General features: G+C 56.1%; 2 protein-coding genes across 7 annotated transcripts in view; one reads left to right on the top strand and one right to left on the bottom strand.

The window, feature by feature from the left end:
- Window positions 1–16,009, bottom strand: part of KLC4 (kinesin light chain 4) — a 26,056-nt gene extending 10,047 nt beyond the window's left edge. For 4 of the 5 annotated variants that reach the window (XM_061989075.1, XM_061989077.1, XM_061989078.1 and 1 more), the window contains exons 1-10: window positions 15,859–16,009; window positions 4,968–5,234; window positions 4,605–4,835; window positions 4,150–4,228; window positions 3,838–4,063; window positions 3,441–3,528; window positions 2,965–3,066; window positions 2,460–2,633; window positions 2,241–2,340; window positions 1,660–1,712 (exon numbers count right to left, since the gene is read on the bottom strand). In XM_061989075.1, the coding sequence (XP_061845059.1) occupies window positions 1,660–1,712; window positions 2,241–2,340; window positions 2,460–2,633; window positions 2,965–3,066; window positions 3,441–3,528; window positions 3,838–4,063; window positions 4,150–4,228; window positions 4,605–4,835; window positions 4,968–5,216 (1,302 nt within the window). In that variant the 5' untranslated portion in view covers window positions 5,217–5,234; window positions 15,859–16,009. Of the gene's footprint in view, window positions 1–1,659; window positions 1,713–2,240; window positions 2,341–2,459; window positions 2,634–2,964; window positions 3,067–3,440; window positions 3,529–3,837; window positions 4,064–4,149; window positions 4,229–4,604; window positions 4,836–4,967; window positions 5,235–14,070; window positions 14,209–15,858 lie in introns of all 5 variants that reach the window. The other variant, XM_061989076.1, reaches the window with a different exon arrangement.
- Window positions 15,685–17,658, top strand: MRPL2 (mitochondrial ribosomal protein L2). Of its 2 annotated transcripts, none has more exons than XM_061989081.1 (6): window positions 15,685–15,838; window positions 16,381–16,522; window positions 16,615–16,730; window positions 16,819–16,929; window positions 17,256–17,329; window positions 17,413–17,658. In XM_061989081.1, the coding sequence occupies exons 2-6, from the start codon at window positions 16,431–16,433 to the stop codon at window positions 17,623–17,625; spliced, it is 606 nt and encodes a 201-aa protein (XP_061845065.1). In that variant the 5' UTR covers window positions 15,685–15,838; window positions 16,381–16,430; the 3' UTR covers window positions 17,626–17,658. The 2 variants fall into 2 exon arrangements, with proteins under 2 accessions (XP_061845065.1, XP_061845064.1); XM_061989080.1 differs by lacking the exon at window positions 15,685–15,838 and adding an exon at window positions 16,025–16,303.

Genomic DNA, 17,658 nt, shown 5'->3' with positions numbered 1-17,658 from the left:
TGAGTTTCCCTCCAGCAAGGGCTCTAGCCCCAAAAAAACTGTGCACAGTGACCATTTTTCTCACTCTGTGCCACAGCACTTCTCAGAGCTCTACCCCACATGCTGGAGTCTCCCTGAGCTGGAGGAGATGTGGGTTCTACACAGGGAGAGGAGAGCTGAGGACTCAAAAGACCTCAGAAGCATTCAGGTAGCCCTAAGAGGGGAACAGTGTCAAATTCCCCTGAGGCAGAAAATGCCCCACAGGCCAGGGCTGGGCCCTGTGCCCAAGGCCCTGCTGGCAGGAGCAGGTCTGCCCCTGCTGCCACCATGAGCAGAGGGGATGAGGGGGGGGAAAAAAAAAGAACTGAAGCTTGGTGAGAGGTGTTTGATGCTTTTTAATAGGACATGTGGAAAGGGAGCAGGGCAGCCCCAGCAGGTCTGTGGTGCCCAGTGCGTGGGCAGGAAGGCCATGCCCACCCCACCAAGCAGCACAGGCACAGCTACCCTGGGGATAGGAGCCCTTGCACCAGGCTGCAAAATCAATCTCACTCCCACTGTGGGCCCCTGAGCCCGTTCTCTTGGCCTGTAGCAAAGCTTGTGGCATGTGGAGCATAGCTCCATGCTACAACTACCTGCTTTTGACCTCTCAATTCTCCATCAGAAGCTTCTCAGTCCCAGAGGGAACAAAGGGAGCCTGGGCTCTAGGCAATGCAACTTTGATTTCTGGTGCTGCAGCAGGTGCAGTTTCTGTGCAGCAGAGCCCTCATGGGGCAGCAAGAGCAGAAGCAGGAGGCAGAGCTGAGCACAGCCCAGCATTGGGGGCTGCACAGAGCACATCACTGGGGACACACAGTGTGCTGCTGGGAGGCAGCTGCCACAGCCCTGCTCTTAGGACTTGCAGGATGGGACTGGTAAGTCACAGAGCCAAGTCTGCCAGCCTGCTTTTTGAGCCCACAGAGGGATGGGACTTGCTCCAAGGACAAAGGAAGAGGGGAGAGAGTGCAACTGGAGGGCTAGACCAGAGCCCTTCATTCTGCTCCTTTGCCCACTTGCCAAAGAGCAGGTGAGGTCTTGGGCAAAGCAGAGTCAGAACTCTACTGATTTAATCCTGGGCAACAGGAGCAACAGCTTCTTTGTGTCAGCCTAGTCCAAGGCAAGCACAACCCACGTCCATCTTCTACCAGAGGCCAGCTCAGACTGGAACAGCTTGGGCCTGCTTGGGACAGAGATCTTTTTCAGGAGGTTTGGCTCCATTTATTATGGAAGATGAAGGCAGCAGTTTCTTCTTGACCTCCATTTTTCCCCCAGACAGCCTTAGGGCTGCTTCGGAAGCAGGCTGTGCTCTGGGTATTGGAACAGAGCACCAAGGCCCTGCAGCACAACCCTCTGCCATCCACCATCTTCCATCATCTGCGTGCCCTAGAGGGATCACTAAAGCAAAGAGAGAGAGCATGCACCCAGGGCTGAGAGACTGAGCAAGCCCCTGCCCCAGGAAAAGCATCAAGCTCTCTGATGGGCCTTCCCTCCCTGTTGCCCTGAGGGGCAGCCATGCTCTATCCCCACTCTCCAGCCCCCTCCTGGCCTTCATCAGTGGCCAGGGCAGTTGGTCATACTGGATTTCCTTCCTATCCTGGGGCTCTTGCTGCTATCAACAAGCAGCAACACCAGCTCAGAACTCACCTTGCTCATCTCCTCTCTCTCTTCTGCATGCATCCAGATTGGCTTGTGTTCATCTGTGTGGGGAAGAACACAGGACAGCTCCACTCACCACCTCACCCTGGGGCTCTGCCTCCTGCACAACCCAGCACTCTGGCCCCAAAGCACCTTACCAGAGGGAAGGCACAAGGCTTCCAGATCGCCCTGGTCCCCAGGCCAGAGCCCCAAGAAGGGGAATAGATATTACACTGATAGGACAGGGGAAGGAAGGAACAAATCCTCCCATGGGGGAAAATACCTGTGCCAGGTACACAGGAGAAACTTCAGCCTATGCCTGGGAATGATTGTTGCCACTTATTATTCCCCTTTTTAGCCACAACTACTCCCCATCCAGTAAAGGCTGACAGGCAGAGCTCACCAGGACTCCTGAGAGAAGAGGTGAAGCAGCAAAACAGGCTAGAATGGCAGTGTCTCAAAAGCAGTGGCCTTGCAAGGTATCCCATCCCTCTGCCAGAGGGATACCAGAACCAGCCAAGCCTAGGCTGAGAGCCAGGAGACCAAACTGCTCACCCTTCCCCAGCCCCAACAGTTTCTGCTGTACAAACCATCCACAGAGCCAAACTCCTTCACATGAGCACGGGTGAGGATCTCCTTATACAGCACCTCTGCATCTTTGTATTTGCCTTGCTTCAGGTAACAGGAGGCCTGCAACCAAAAGAAAACCCAGCTCCAGCCTATCTCTGCCTCTTCCCAGCACCAGGCAGTGCTCATCTCTCCCATGGCACCCCTCTCCATCCCCACATAGCCTCTCCCCAGGGTCTCACCAGGTTGTTCTTTGTCTTGGCCACGTTGGGGTCATCAGGCCCCAGGCAGCTCTCGTAGATCTCCAGGGCCCGGCAGTAGTAGTACTCCACCTCATCATACTTGCCCTGGTTCTGGCACAGCAGGGCTAGATTGTTCAGCTGCTTGGCCACATCAGGATGGTCTTTTCCTAGGACCTGGGCAAACAGAAGAAGAGAAGCCACAAAAAGTCAACATACAAAAGATTTCAGTGGACTCCTGGAGTTGGTAGACACTGTGCTCCCTCCAAGACATGCTCATGTCAGACGGGAGTCTAGGACTAGGGAAGTAAAGAGGAGAAATTCCAGCTTCCACCTCCTGGCAAGCCTCTCTAAGGCTGCAATTACTGGAGAGACAGGAAAGGTGGTGGCAGGATCAGCCACCAAAGAGATTAGGTAGGTCCTGGATCTCTCAGGTGCAGTGAGATAGCAGGGGGAAAACCCTCAGGGAGAGCTGGAAGGAAAGAAGGAGAGCAGGGGAGAGCAGTACCTTCTCACGGATCTCCAGGGCTCGCTTACACAGGGGCTCTGCTTCTTTGTACTTCCCTCTCTTGCCATAGAGAACAGCCAGATTGTTCAGGGTTGCTGCCACCTGCAGAGACAAAAGCTTCTCCATGAAACAAAGCAGCACCCAGTGACACCAAACAAGGTGAGAGAAGAGTGGTAACAGTGAGTGTCCCTTTGCCTTCAAGCCCGTGGCACAACTGCTTCTGAAGAGGAGCTCTGGAGGCAGAAGGCTACTCTGCCCAGATCACAGGATCCAGGAGAAGCCAGCTCCTGACAGGCCACACTGAATAAGACAGTAGGAACTACTGAAGCAGTAAAACAGTCCCTCACCATGTGAGCATTGCAGAGCACGTGTCTGTCTTTGGCAATGCAGCTGAAGATACCCTATGGGCCATCATTCCAGCCACAGTGGCACCCACAGATCAAGAGAGGTGACTGAAAGAGGAGGGAGACACTCACCGCTGGGTGGTCTTTGCCCAGAGTCTTCTCACGGATGGAGAGAGCATCGTTCAAGAGGTGTGCTGCCTCTTTGTATTTATTCTGATCCCTGCAGTGCAAAGACAACCAGTTATTCAGCATTTGGACACCACAGCCCACAGCACTATGAACCACAATCCTCCTTCCACACAGATCCAGCCCCCACAGCCCCTTCATTTCTCCATTCCTCCCTACCTTAGCCAGTGCCTAGTTATATCAAGGAGCTTGGTGGTTCAAATATCTCATCTGTGCCAAAACCTTTGTGAAAGGCAAACCACTGGTAGCTGGGGGAGCTCCCTGTCACTAGATGTGCTGTCCTGATAGAGGGGAGATGCAGAAAGCTCTCCTGGCCCAGCCCTGCCCTCCTCACCATGCTCACCTGTACACTAGTGCCAGGATGTTGAGCATGGTGGCCACGTCAGGGTGATCATGGCCTGATGTCTTCTCCAGGTCCTCCAGTGCCTGCTTGCAGAGTGGCACAGCCACCTCATAGCGTCCCTGGGAGGCGTATTGGATGACGAGGTTGTGGAGGGTGCGCAAACGGGCTGGAATCTCATAACCTCCCTGCTGGGCAGCTGCCACTGCACTGCTGTGCTGATGGGGCACTGCAGGCACAGAATAAACAGGAGCACGGTTGGCACAGCAGACTTGAAGGGAGACAGCCATCAGGCACGCTCGAGCAAACACTTACATCCAGGACCGTGCTCCTCCTCCTCATTCGGGAACAGATCATCCAGAGAGTCCTTGGCGGAGTCACCCTCCTTCTCCTCCTGAGAGATGGGAATCACACAGTGGTGCTTCTCAGAGGAGACAGCAGCAGCCTGGGCTGAGTCAGCTGCCAAACTCTCCTCCCTGCTGCAACCTACCAACACCCTCAGCTTCCCTTCTTGTCTCCATCATCATCTTCCCCACCCACACACACCCCAAAACTAACACAAGCCAAATACCCTCAGCATATCCTGGCATGCCACTCCATGTTCTTCCAGAGACTCTGCCCCGTGCAGGCTCTCTTTCATTGCATGCATTGCTGTGCATACCAGCTAGGAAGGGACAAAACCCAGGGCAACACTACCCCATCCAGACAACCCTGCTTGTCCAACCTCCCTCCATCACAAGGGGCGGCTGCTCGCCAGGACCGGGCCGTACCGAAGGCGACACGTCCTCGTCATACTTCTTCAGCTGGTTCATGAACTCGAGGTGTTTCTTCTCCTCCTCCAGCTGAGCCACGGTCTGCTCGCTGCGCTGCAGCTTCTGCTGGGTGTTGGCGAGCTCGTCCCGCAGCCACTGGTTCTCCTGGCACAGCCGCCGCACCTGGGCGCGCAGCTTCTGCTTCTCTGACTCCACGGCGTTCAGATGGTTGGACAACGCCATCATCACCTGCTCAAGAGTCCCAGTCAGCAACCACCACCATCATGTGTAATGCTCAGGGGGCCCACCCTCTGGGTCACACCGGCCCATCTCCCCTTGCCAGTGCTGGGTGATGCCCAGGGGGTCACCCAGCGCTCTCACCTGAGCTTCTCCGAGCCCCAGTTCGATCATCTCCACCGACTTGCGGAGCAGGTTGGATTTCTCATGCACGAGATTGGCTTCTTCATCTTTCTTCAGGCACTTGATGGTCTCCAGCAAGCTGTGCAGGATGGAGTTGTGTTCATTCTTGAGTGCCTCCAGGCCTTGCATCACCAGCTTAGTGTTGGAAATGATCTCCTCTTGGCTCAGCTTGTCCAGTTTCTCCTCCCTTGGGTACACCATGGTGGACATACTGCTGCTCCTGCAGCCCTACAGAGGGAGAGAAAGACAAAACCCGAGTGCCTCAGTGCTGTTTCGGAGAGCCACAACCACAAGTGAGTGTCACAGCGTCCTTCAAGCAGCCAGAGACAGCGTTCAACTGGGTGCCTCCCCTAAGCCCTTCCCCTGCAGCTGCCAGGGCACGTGTCCCTGCCTTTGTGGCACAAAGTGTTGGCAACCAGTGCAGGTTGCACACGTGGACAGGAGACAAAAAGGCTAGAATCAGTGCTGACCTCCCACACCCCCACACTCCCAGCAGCAAGGAAAGCTGATTTAGCTTCCATTTGAGAGCAGAGATTTGTAGTTGGCAGCTGGGATTGCAATGCATCCACCTCCTGCCCACAGACCACTGATGCAAGGAGGCTGTCAGAGCTCAGCCTCTCTTCCAACTACCAAAGAAAGGGAGGAGGAGTGAAGGGAAACAGAAAAATCTCCTGGAAGAGCCTCTCCCCCACAGGGAGGCATAAGTGTCCTTATGGGCCAAACAAAGGATTCCCTGGCCAGAAGGGCAGACCCTGACAAGCCCAGTCCCAGCCTGGCACAGCCGTTGCAGCGATAAGGGCCCAAATGCCAGCAGCACCACATGAGTCACACCTCTGTGTGGAAGCTCACACACCCCAGCTGCTCCAGCCCCACTGGTAGAGCCCTTGTGTGGGTGTCAGCTTGAAACACTAACAGGTTTTCCAGCTTCATTCACCCTGCTGCCAGCTCGGGGGCTCCTCAGAATGGCACAAGGACTCTGGACTCCTTCCCTGTCCTGTTCCCCATAGACATACAGCAGAACCACCAAGCTACTGCCTTTGTACAGGGACACCAAGTGCCACAACTAGGCTGTGAGATCCCTGCCTAGAAAAGCGAGGAGCCAGGGAAACACAGGTCAGAGGGTGAGAGCTGTAAGAAGCAGGTAAGATCTCTTAAAGCAGGTTGACAGTACCTTGGCTGCTCCACACCTCACTCCCTCAGCTGCCCCTGAGCTGGGGCCTAGCAATCTCTTTGCATTACTCAGCAAGGGCAGGAAAGCCACCACCCACCTCACTATCTGTCACTCCATGGTCACCAGCTGGCCAGCAAACACCTTCTTGCCCCCTAGAGCCAGTGGGAGGCATCTGGAAGGAGCCACAGCAACTGGAGCACCAGGGCCTTGCTGTGGGGAAGGTGGCAAAGTGCCCAGGCACCAGGCAGGATGAGGTAGGGAAATGAGCTGCCAACAGATTTGTCTTTGTCCTCCTGCAGGACCCACCTCTGCATGGTCTGAGCTCGTTGTTTGGCAGCAGCCTTGTGCTGGGTTTACTGAGTGAGCAGGAATGCTGGCCCAGGTACAGGAACAGGCTCTTGTGGAGCCTGGGCTCCTGTTCAGACCTTTGACTGAGAGCTGAGTCTACCCCAGAGTCACAATGCTGGCTTCATACCCACTTCACAATCCAGCATCAGCGTTTCACTGTATCCTTCCTTTTTGGCTGCCATGCTCCTGAGGAAGTCACCTTGTGCACTGTGCATTTTACACTGAGAAGCCTCACCTGGGCTGTGAAATTCCCCAGTTTACTTCAAGAGATGACCATGTGACAGGAATGACACAAAAAATCTCACTAAGATCAAGACAGAGGGCACAGACTATTGTTTTGAAGATAATAATAGGTCTGCTGAGAGTTGGCTGCCACTCTTATCCTGTCTTCCAAACTGATTCTCCAGGAACTGGCAGCTAAAACATCCAGGTCCATAATTCCCTCAGTGACTCAAATGCTAAAGCAACAAGACAAGCCCAGCCTAAGGCAGACTTCTGCAGGTGAGCACAATTCAGGAAGAGATGTGCAACCATTCCCAGCTCCAGAGGAAGAGGATGGCAGCCCAAAGGATGTAGCACTGCCATGGCTGGCAAAGCATTGCTGTCCTGCTCTGAAATGGGTCCAGACAGACTCCCAAGAAGGCACTTTCCTGCTTCCACAGAAGCCAGGATTACAACTGCTAAAGGGTTGACCCCATCACTGGTTTCAGCTCAGGAAACACAGTCTCAGACTCACAAACAGGGAAATCAAGAGGTGGGAGTCCTCTGGAGCATAGACAACACTTGGGACACAAGGAGATCCCCAGGAGCAACCTCATACCCAGCAGACAGCAAAACCAGAGCTCTGCTCTAAGGCTCATACAGCTGTGCAGCACAAATGCCTCTGTCCCTCTGCTGACAGTTCTCATGGCAGCATTACTTATGTCCCTACAGAGATCTCATTGTCACCTTTAAAGTGTACAGTACAAATGCATTGTGAAGAGGAACACACTGCACACCATGATAGAGCAGCCAGCAGAGCTTGTAGGTAACAGTCAGACAAGTCCAGATCAAATCCAGAAAACCAGCCTCATTAATTCCACTGTGCACAAAACTACTCAACTGAGAAACAGCCGAGCTGTGTGTTAAACCACCAGTGCCTCTCCTACAGCAACATCCTGTCTGTCTTAATCCATCCAGTAGAGAAACCTTTGAGCATTTCCCAGTCTCCACAAACAACTTGTTTTTCAGAACTGTAAAGTTCTCAGCCTGAGGAGGGAAAATAATCAAAGCACCTTGACCCCACATCAGACTCATCACCCTGCAACTCCATCCTCAGATCCTCAAGAGATAACCAATAGAGACTCCTCTCACTGCCTGTGCAAACACTTCTACGCAACCCTGGCCTTTCTACCCTGATGATACCCTGAAAGCACAGCTCTGCCAGGTACCAACATAACTTCCAGTGCTCAAAGGTGGACAGGAGACTGTCCAGGCTGGACATGAGGTACAAAGCCTGAAAACAGCACATGGGCACCCCTTCACTTCCAAGTACTAACAAGAGAACAAAGATAAGGCTGCAGAGAAGTCTGCTTCTACCTCTTGCACAGCAAAGAAACGACAAACACTACTGGGAGGATTGTTCCCTATAGAGCCTTATTTCCAGCTCTCTTCAGGGCTGTGAGGTCTACACTCAGTGCCTAGCTCTCCAGAGAGAAAACACACTCTATGGCAACAGATGCCAAGGTCAGGCAGGCTGAGGCTGCTGGATAAGCACTCCTACTCCCACACACGCAGCAAAGGGCACTGAGTGTCCTTTATCCCGACAGAAAACACACTTGGAGGCTCCTGCAGAGATGAGACATCACTATTTTCCTTCAGGAGGGGGAGCTTCAGACTGGAATAGGAAGGAGGAATGCTGTTGCAACGAGCTCCTCAGGAGCTGGAGTGCCCAGCTCATCGTTTATCCTGCTGCATTCCTCACGGCTCTGCAGGTGGCACAGCCCATGTCTCCACCAGCATGTTTCTGCTCCAGTTGGCAGGGAGCTGACAGCGCAGGCTTTCAGACAACACCCATCTCAGCTTCCATCCCCTGCTCTCACCTGGAGGAGCGCTGCAGGAAGGCAGAGAAGGAACATGCAATCAACTGGGGATCCTTCAAGCCAGCACACCCTGCCAGGCAGAAACCTTCCTCCTGCATTCAAGTACGTAACTGGGAAATCACTGAGCGTCAGCAACTTCAGCAGCCCACTTTGCTGCCTCTGAAAACTGCTCCCACATGCAAGAGCTTTAAGAGGAAAAAGCTAGAAGCTTCGCTGCCTCTATCTTAAACCCACACCAGCTGCCACTACAAAAACAGGGATGTCAGACTAAATGGATCCAAGAGAGTCTTTAAGCTTAGATTATGAAGCCTAATTGTAGAAGACTGCAGAGAGAAGGGGGGAAAAATGCACCACGGAAATCAGGAGTCAGCTACAACAGGACTACATAGAGACTTCAGGTCTACACATGCCTCAACAAATGGAGTTCACCTCACTGTCTCCTTGCATGCCCCTGGACCAAGTAGATGTGAGACGCCGGGTACCATCACAACTGGCACAAGCCATCCTGTCAAGCTAATAACTGCAGCTTCTTTCAAACTGCAGGTGGCCTGACAGCACTTTCTGTACAGAAGTGGGCACAGATCTTCAGCAGCAAACTCTTGTAGGAGAAGGTGATCTAATATGGTAATTGGAGAAATACAGCTGGGCCCTGGCAAAAAAACCAAACAGCTTCCTTGTGGAAAAGAGTAAGTGTGACCCACAGCAAGAATGAGTGATGACATGTGGGTTACAGGTAGCCATGGGGGCAATTAGAAATGGAGACACAGGACTTAAGTTCACAGCTGTGCTGTGAGATATGCTTTTGCTACCTGGAGAAACAGCGAGGTTGCGTGTTTGGGAAGCAAACTGACTTGATAAAAGCATGAAGGGTTGGTTGGTTCTTTTTCCTTTTGGACCTCTGCCAGCTCATTACTGTTAAACACAATAAAGGGTCTCTGGGAAGCCTGGTCGACCTCCAAGGAAGCTAGAAGTGAGATCACCAACATCCAGCTGAGCCTCCGCTCCTAAGGAGTATCGCAACAAAACCTACATGTAATGCTGAAAATGAAAACAAGCACCACAAAAAGCAAACAGGGTGCCAAGGCTGCAGCCCTCACAGAGGCTGTGTCCTGAGCACAACGTCTTCTCCTCATTTTGACATCACAGTGTCAGAAAGCAGAGGCTGCAGGGGAGCCTCTGAGGCTTCCACTGCACAGCCAGGGCATACTGACACGGCCAAAGGCCACCAGCCCGGGGCCACGGAAAGGGGACAAACTGCTGCTGACACTCAGCACCCACAGAGCTGCTCCAATATGGGTAAACCAAGAAATACAATCAGCTCTGTGTGGTGCCCAAGAGCTTCCCAGCCGAGAGCAGCTGCACACACACGTGTTGAGGCTTTAGAAGCAAACGCATGGGAAGGATGTTTTGCGAGCGAAGGGACAGATGGGTGTGCAGGCAGCTTCAGGGTAACATTAAGAGCTGCAGCATGAGGAAGAGACAGAAATCAGAGGGCAAATGGTGGACTCTTGAAAGTAAAACAAGTGGAATAATTGCAGTGTTTGGCTCCATCCTGGGGTATGTGCCTGCAGAGCAGAGTGGGAATGGTTCTCTGTGATGCCAGTTACCACTGCCAGAAGCGCCTGGTGCATCTCAGGCTTGCTTAGAGCCACCAAGGACACACCAAGAGGAGCTCAGTCAGAGGGCAGCACCCTGGGAGTTCATACTCAGCACCTCTCTGAGCTGCAGTCCCAAAGCCAAAAGATGTCATTCAAACTCTGACATCCATGAGGTCCTCTGCCACTATTTGTCTCTGGCTTGAGTTTCTCCACCCTATTGCCAAAAAAGGGGGCACTTATAGGCCCATCTGCTACAGTTCTCTCCCAACTCCAGCCTGGACCTTTCTCGCACTGCAGTCTAGAGTCAAACCAACACAGGGATGATATTGAGTGCCACAGAGAGACTGTTGTGTTGCAGTTTTCTCCCAGACTGAAGAGCCTGGCTGTTGCATTACTTGGAAGGAATGCCTAGAGGTTTCTTAGAGGTCTCTGGTCCATCTTCTCACTCAAAGCAGGTATCTGTGTCTAGTCAAGAGCTGAGAATCTCCCAAAATGGAGATCCCACAAGCTTTCCAGTGGGATTGAGTGCATCCTCAGCAAGTCTGCAGATGACACCAAGCTGTGAGGTGCTCTCAACACTCTGTAAGGAAGGGATGCCAGCCAGAGGGACCTCAACAGGCTGGAGAGGTGGGCCCATGCAAACCTTATGAAGTTCAACAAGGCCAAGTGTAAGGTCCTGCAAATGGGTCAGGGCAATCCCCAGTATCAATGCAGGCTGGGGGATGCAGGGAGTGAGAGCAGCCCTGAGGAGGAGGACTTGGGGGTGTTGGTTGATGAGAAGCCCAATGTGACCCAGTATTATGTGTTTGTAGACCAGAAGGCCACCCATATGCTGGGCTGCAGCAAAGGCAGCATGACCAGCAGGTGAGGGAGGTGATTCTGCCCTTCTGCTCTGCCCTCGTGAGACCCCACCTGCAATGCTGTGCCCAGCTCTGGAACCCACATGATACTTGTGGTCCCTTCCAGCCTAAATCATTCTATGACTCAGACTCTCTCCCATAATTTAACCATCCTCATGTAGGAAAACAAAAAGAAGGAAGGAAAACATAGTCTCATTTGAATTCCTTAGATAAAACTCCTTATTACATCTGCCTTTGCTGAACACCACTTCAGGACAAAGGGGCCAGGCACCATACCACAGCAAGAAACTGACCCTGAGCCCAGAAGAAAGGAATGCAGCACATGCCTCCTGTCAGCAGGGTCCCACGGGGACAGGGTCCCCCTGTCCCAAGCCCAAGAGGCAATGCAATCCATCCCCAGCAGCAGAGCAGGGAGTGGAGGCAAGGAGCTGTCTCACATTCTCCTGTGCCCAAAACCCAGGACTCTCTTTAGTGTCCAGGCATCCCCTCACATGGTTTTAAAGCCAATCCCCAAGTCCAGAAAGGCTTCCCCGAGCTTGAGAGTCACAGGGAACCGGGTGCAAGTTAACTGCACTGTTGGAAACAGCCCAGCCCTCCCCATCCCTGAGCAAGGCCAGGACTGCTTCTCTCAACAGCAGCTGACACATGCCAGCTCTAGCTCTGTGTGAAGCTCTGGTGGGGTTTCTAGATACCAGAAGGTCTGTGTGGGGAGAGTCTGTGCTAACCTGCAGACTGCAAGGGCCCCAGCAACTTTTAACTAGGACTAAGGAACTCAACTGCAGCTCAAGTGTAAGGGCTGTCCTGCAAGGAGACAGGAGACATGCTCTTTCCCTTCAGCACTAAACTCTTCTGGCTCAGAAGCTTCAGCTCCCCATCACCTCCAGTCTCTAACAGAAAATGCACCATAGTGTAACCTTCCTGAAACCCAGGGTAAGGTGGTGGCAAGCTGGCTTTACCAGGACTTGGGACACAGTGACTCAGGTTCACGCCACTGCAGGAAGGACCTGGGAGCTTCACACCCCCATCCTGCCTTCCAGCCCACACCTGGGTAATGGCAAGTCAAAAGCTAACTAGGGTGTGTTCTGATTGACCAGAGCAAGCAATTCCTGTGTGACCAAAGCACGAGCTGATTCTCATTGGCACATGTGCTCTCATATCACATCAATCACTCCTTAACACCAGAAAGGCCTTTCTACTTTCATTCATTAACAATCAAAGAGTACAGAGAGGCAGCAAGGGTTAAAAAAACCCATCCACCCTCCAAAAAAAAGCTGTTTTGCAGACAGATGTCCTGTGGCAGAAAGCTGTTTTGCTACTTATTGCATTTTCTGCTGCTCTCAACCCTGGCTGGCCAAGGGAACACACCCCTTCCAGCAGGCCATCGGAACCACACCACCAGTTTTTGCCACCCCCACCAGCAAGCTTGTGCTAGCACCTCCAGATCAGCTGATCAGACCTTGTTTTTAAACTCTTGCTCACGTCTGCAGTAGCTCACCAAATCCATTCTGCATCTGCTGCACCCGAGACTACAGTGGAACACCATTAAAACCCATTTCCAGGCTAAGAGCTAAGCAGCTGGAACGAAGCCAGGATGAGCATCTCTTCCCAGCTTCAGAATCTGATTGGGAGTCTCGCTCTGGAGAAGACTGAGGGAGAGCCATTACCTTGCCCTAACACATCAAGCAGTATTAAAGCAGGCAGAATCACTCCCAGGAGCCAGTGCTTCTGCAGGCTTCTGTCTAACCTTGAGGGCTATGCACTGGACGTTCCTGAGGAGTACAGGACCAGCAACCGCAGAGCTACTCTGTGTACCCTGAAGGGTTTCTGGGATGCCCACACTCCCTCCACACTGTACCTGGGGTATCTGCAAAGACCATCTGACTGCAGGATGCAAGGCTGAGCTATTATTTCCAGAAGCAAAGGGGGTCTTGTCAAACCATAACAAGGCAGCCCAAATCAGAGACACAGCTCTAACTGCATAATAAACAAAGGACTTTGCTTTATCCCTGGCTCCTCCGATCAGCTGGAGTTCTTCGCTGTTTCTTTCCCAGCAAATCTAGCCTTTGGCCAGCAACTTGCTCAAGGTCAAAATCTTGCCACGGGTCCTTTGTGCCCCAAGGGACATTTTGGGGTTAACGCTGTTGTTCCTACCTAGATCTTTCTCCAAAACAGCAGATGAGAGAACGCCTTCCTGCTCCTTCTGCCAACTACAGCAAAGCTCAGCCACGTTTGTTTACCCTGTGTCTGAGCTGGCAAGATCTTTGACCCGATGTGTGCTGAACACCACCCTCCTTCCCCTCACGAAGAGGCAGGGGCGGGTGCTTTCCACGTCTCCAAGGCAGCACAGGAGACCAAGGGCACTAGAGGAGACTTAGCACAGAGTCACAGGAGAGTGCCAGATGCCAGCTATGCAGGACACAGGGAAGCTGGCGCTTGCTGAGAACGTGCTGCTGCCTCCCACCATTGTGCACATTTCTCACGGTTGCCTGGCCAGAGCATTCTGCTGCAACGCCATCCCCCAGCCCTTCTTCAGACGCGTCCTCCCAGCCGCATCCTCTCCCTCCTGGCAGCTTACAAGCAATTCCCTTCCCCCCCACCTTCCGTAGCGGGCACCTCCGCTTTGGAAGAGCGTAGTAAGTGGTTTATTCACGGGAGGAAGGTTTAGGGGCAAACGAAGCTTTGAAAGTTTGAGAGCCATTGCTGTGTGCTAGGAGCTGCCTCCGTCATCGTTCCTCCGGCTTTGTCTGGCAGCAGGAGGCACGCCCGCTGCGTATCCTTGGGGGGAGGAAGACAGAGAAACCCCTTCACCCCTCCTCAAGTACGGACACAGAGGAATTCTATGCCCACCTGGCTAACTGCAAGCTTCCCAAGGAGAAAAGTTTGCATCAGCGGCTACCCGAAACCGCACTTCAAAGCGGCCCTTTGTTACAGGGCGGCCGGGCAGCCTGCCAGTCTCAGTCACCGGACGGGAATCCTCCCGCACCCCACACGGCAGAGGAGCAGTACCTGGCTGCCTGCAGCGGCTTGTCCAGCGCTGGCACTCCCGAGGGCCCCGGCGGCAGAGATGCGCGGCTCCCGCGGAGCTTCTGCCCTCCGCTCCCAGCACAAACGCAGGCACCGGGCGCTCGGCAGCCAACCACCACGCTGCAGCAGGGGGAGGGGAGGAGATGCAGCTGGGCTCCAGAAACAGCACGGTCAGATGCTCTGCCGGGAGCGCAGAAAGCGGCGTGCACGTCGAGCCCAGGGCTCTGGCACCTCGGGGACCGCCGAGGAGCAGAGCAGAATCCTCGAGCTGCTGCCACAGGCTGCCCAAGGGGCTGTAGCCCACCTGCTAGGCTCCTGCTCGGATGGCCAAAGTCACCCCTGCCCTACACTTGATCTTGCGGCACCAGGGTTTACATCCTGTTTGGCATCACCGCCACCCGCATTCCCACTGCTGACCCCATCCCAACCCTTAAAGCCGAGGAGGTGGAGCTGCAGAGCAGCCTCCAGCTGTGTGATTGCTGCCGCTCTGCCCGCAGAAACGGCCAACTGGGCAGGATCACCGTGAGCCCTACTGTGTCAGCACTGCGCAGTGCAGAGCCGGGCCAGGCGCCGCCTGGAAGCGGTGCTTCCAGCTCGAGATGCTTTGCGCAGAGAGAGGACAAACGTCACGGCATTCAACGCAGACAGCGGATTGTTGCTACAACCATCCCATCCACAATAACACACAACCTTCACGGTGCTCTCTAAGGTGTTCTGTGAGCCTCCGGAGCCGTGCTGTCCCTAACCACCTTCTGCCAGTGCTTCGTTGGGATTCCCGTCCCTTCCCACAGGTTCTGCCAGACAGGGAAGGGCTTGAGGTGCGCTAGGAGGAAGGCCACCTGCTCATGTTGACACATAGGCTCTCTCTTGCCCCATCTCACATCACAGGCTTCCTCACTGAAACGTTTTACTCTTCTCCCTTCCCTAGTTCTGAAGAGCAAATCTATCTGGCTATAGGATAAAAACGGCTACAGGACAGCTAAAAAATAACTCATGCAAGCTCCATAGCAGGAGTGCAAACACGTATTATTGGTCTCGGACTGAAAGCCATTCCTGGCAGTGAAGACACTGCCTAATTATAGAGCAGCGAATCCCGCAGCCTGTATCCCCCAGCACCGTGGAAACAGCCACGGCTGGGACTGGAGGCTGTCCTCCCGTTGTCGTAAACACACACACTCCCTCGGGCAGCTCCCGGCCCCCGCCAGCCGACCCTGGGTAAGAGCCCCGAGGACTCGGTGCTGCCGAGGGCAGGAGCCGCCGGCGCCCCGCCGCCCCGAGCCAGGGCCCCGTGCCGGCGCGGAGGGGGCTGCGTCCCGCCGGCTCCAAAGTCCGCGAAACCAGAGCCCTCCCTCAGCGCCGACCTCACCGCCGGGGCAGCGCCACCGCGGCCCAGCGGCTGCGGGCACCGCGGCCCGTGCCCCTCGGCCGCCGCCCCTCAGCCGCGCTCCGCCGGCGGCCACGGCGCGCTGCGGCTGCCCAGCCGGGCCCGGCCCCCGGCGGCAGCTCCCCGGGGAGGCCCCCCCGCGAGCCGCCGCCCAGGGCAGGCCGCGCCGCCAGAGCCCCGCACCTCCCTGGCGTCCCCCGCCATTCGCCACCGCGCGGGGGCCGCCCGCAGACACGCCGAGGCGGGCGGGGGAGGGGTGGGAGCGGCGGCCGCCTTCCCCCGGCCCCCGCGCTGCGGCCGATGAACTGAGCCGTCCCCGCAGCGACCGGGGCAACGGCCGAGCCCCAGGCGCCCCAACCCCAGCCGGTAAGCCCCCCTCGCCCCACCTGCTCGGCGCTCGGTCTGGGCGGCCGCCGCGGCGCTGGCGCTGTCCCGGCAGCAGTCACAGTCCCGGCGCGACACCGGGGCGGGTTCGCACGGCCGGCACCGCCCGCCCCCTCAGCGGCGCAGCCCCTTTAAACCCAACATGGCCGCCGTCCCGCCCTCCCGCCCGCCCCGCCGCGCCGCCGCTTCCGGCGGAGGAGCCGCCGTCCCCCCCCGCGATGGCGGCGGAGCTGTGCCGCGCCTTCGGGGCTCTGCTGCTGTCGGCCGCGCCGCTCCGCGCCCGCCTGCCTGCCCTGCCCAGCTCACCGGGGCCGCTGCTGGCGGCCGCCTGCCGCGGGCTGAGCGGCTCGGCGCCGCGCTGCACCACCGACCCGATGTGGAAGTGCCGGGTCAAGTACACGGTGCGGCCCGTGGGCATGAAGAAGACGGGCGGCCGCGACCACACAGGTGGGCGGGCGGGCGCAGGCGGGCAGGGCCCCGGGGCGGGCGGGCTGGTGTGTAGCCGCTCCCGCTTCGTCCCGCAGGCCGCATCCGCGTGCGGGGGATCGGCGGAGGACACAAGCGGCGGTACCGGATGATCGACTTCCAGCGGCTGCGCTACGAGGAGGGGGCCCCGCCGGAGCCCTTCACCGAGAAGGTCATCAACGTCCGATACGACCCTTGCAGGCGAGTGTGGGGGCGCAGGCTCGGCGCCGGGCCCGGGCCGGCTTAGCCTGCCGTGAGCCCCCGCTGCTACCTACTGTGCGTTCCCCATGCAGGTCGGCTGACATCGCCTTGGTGGCCGGCGGCAACCGCAAGCGCTGGATCATTGCCACGGAGAACATGCAGCCGGGGGACATCATCAAGAACTCCTCTCACATCGGCAGGATGGCAGGTGCACACGGGGCTGGGGGTGGCCGTGCCGGCTCTGCCAGGGGCTCGTTGGCTGCTCCCTGCCCAACTCTTTGGCTTTTCTCTTGCAGTGTCGGCCAACGAAGGGGACGCGTACCCGCTGGGAGCTCTGCCCGTGGGCACACTGATCTGCAACCTGGAGAGCCACCCCGGCAAGGGAGCACAGTACATCCGTGCAGCTGGTGCGTCTCTGGGCACAGCACCCTGCCGCTGGCACCCGGGTTTGGCTTAGACAAGCTGGAGAGGAGGACGAGGGACATCGCTCTGGGTGGCCTCTCTTCTCCTCACGTTGGGGTGTAAAACGGCCCTCCAGAGATGCAGGGGCAGCTCTGCCCTGTTACTACCTGGTGATGCCTCGAGGTCACATCTGCAGGAAGAAGTGCTGCGCGAGGAAGGGCTGTGGAAGGGGCTTTGGGGAGTTGCCAGCGTGGGGGTGTGCTTGCTACAGGGTGGGATGCTTTGTCCTGACACTCAGGGCAGCTGCCTCCTCTCCTCTTGGCTGCTGCAGGGACTTGCGGAGTGCTGCTGAGGAAAGTGAACGGCACGGCCATCGTGCAGCTGCCCTCCAAGAGGCACATGCAGGTAGAGGAGCCGTGCTGTCCCTGACCCAGCTGCCTGCCTGTGTGTGTCCCTGAGGAGACCTGCAGCTCACCTCTGTCCCCTAGGTACTGGAGACGTGCGTGGCCACAGTGGGCCGTGTGTCCAACGTTGACCACAACAAGCGAGTGATCGGGAAGGCAGGACGGAACCGCTGGCTGGGCAAGCGCCCGCACACGGGCTTGTGGCACCGCAAGGGTGGCTGGGCAGGACGCAAGATCAAGCCTCTGCCACCCATGAAGAGCTACGTCAACCTCCCACGGATCAAAGCACAGGAGTGATGCTGAGGGCAAATAAAGCATTCTCCACACCCA

Source organism: Colius striatus, chromosome 2, assembly GCF_028858725.1.
Source record: "Colius striatus isolate bColStr4 chromosome 2, bColStr4.1.hap1, whole genome shotgun sequence".
Lineage (NCBI taxonomy): Eukaryota > Metazoa > Chordata > Aves > Coliiformes > Coliidae > Colius > Colius striatus.
Note: the sequence above shows the minus strand (reverse complement) of the source record. Positions and strands in the feature narration are given on the sequence as shown.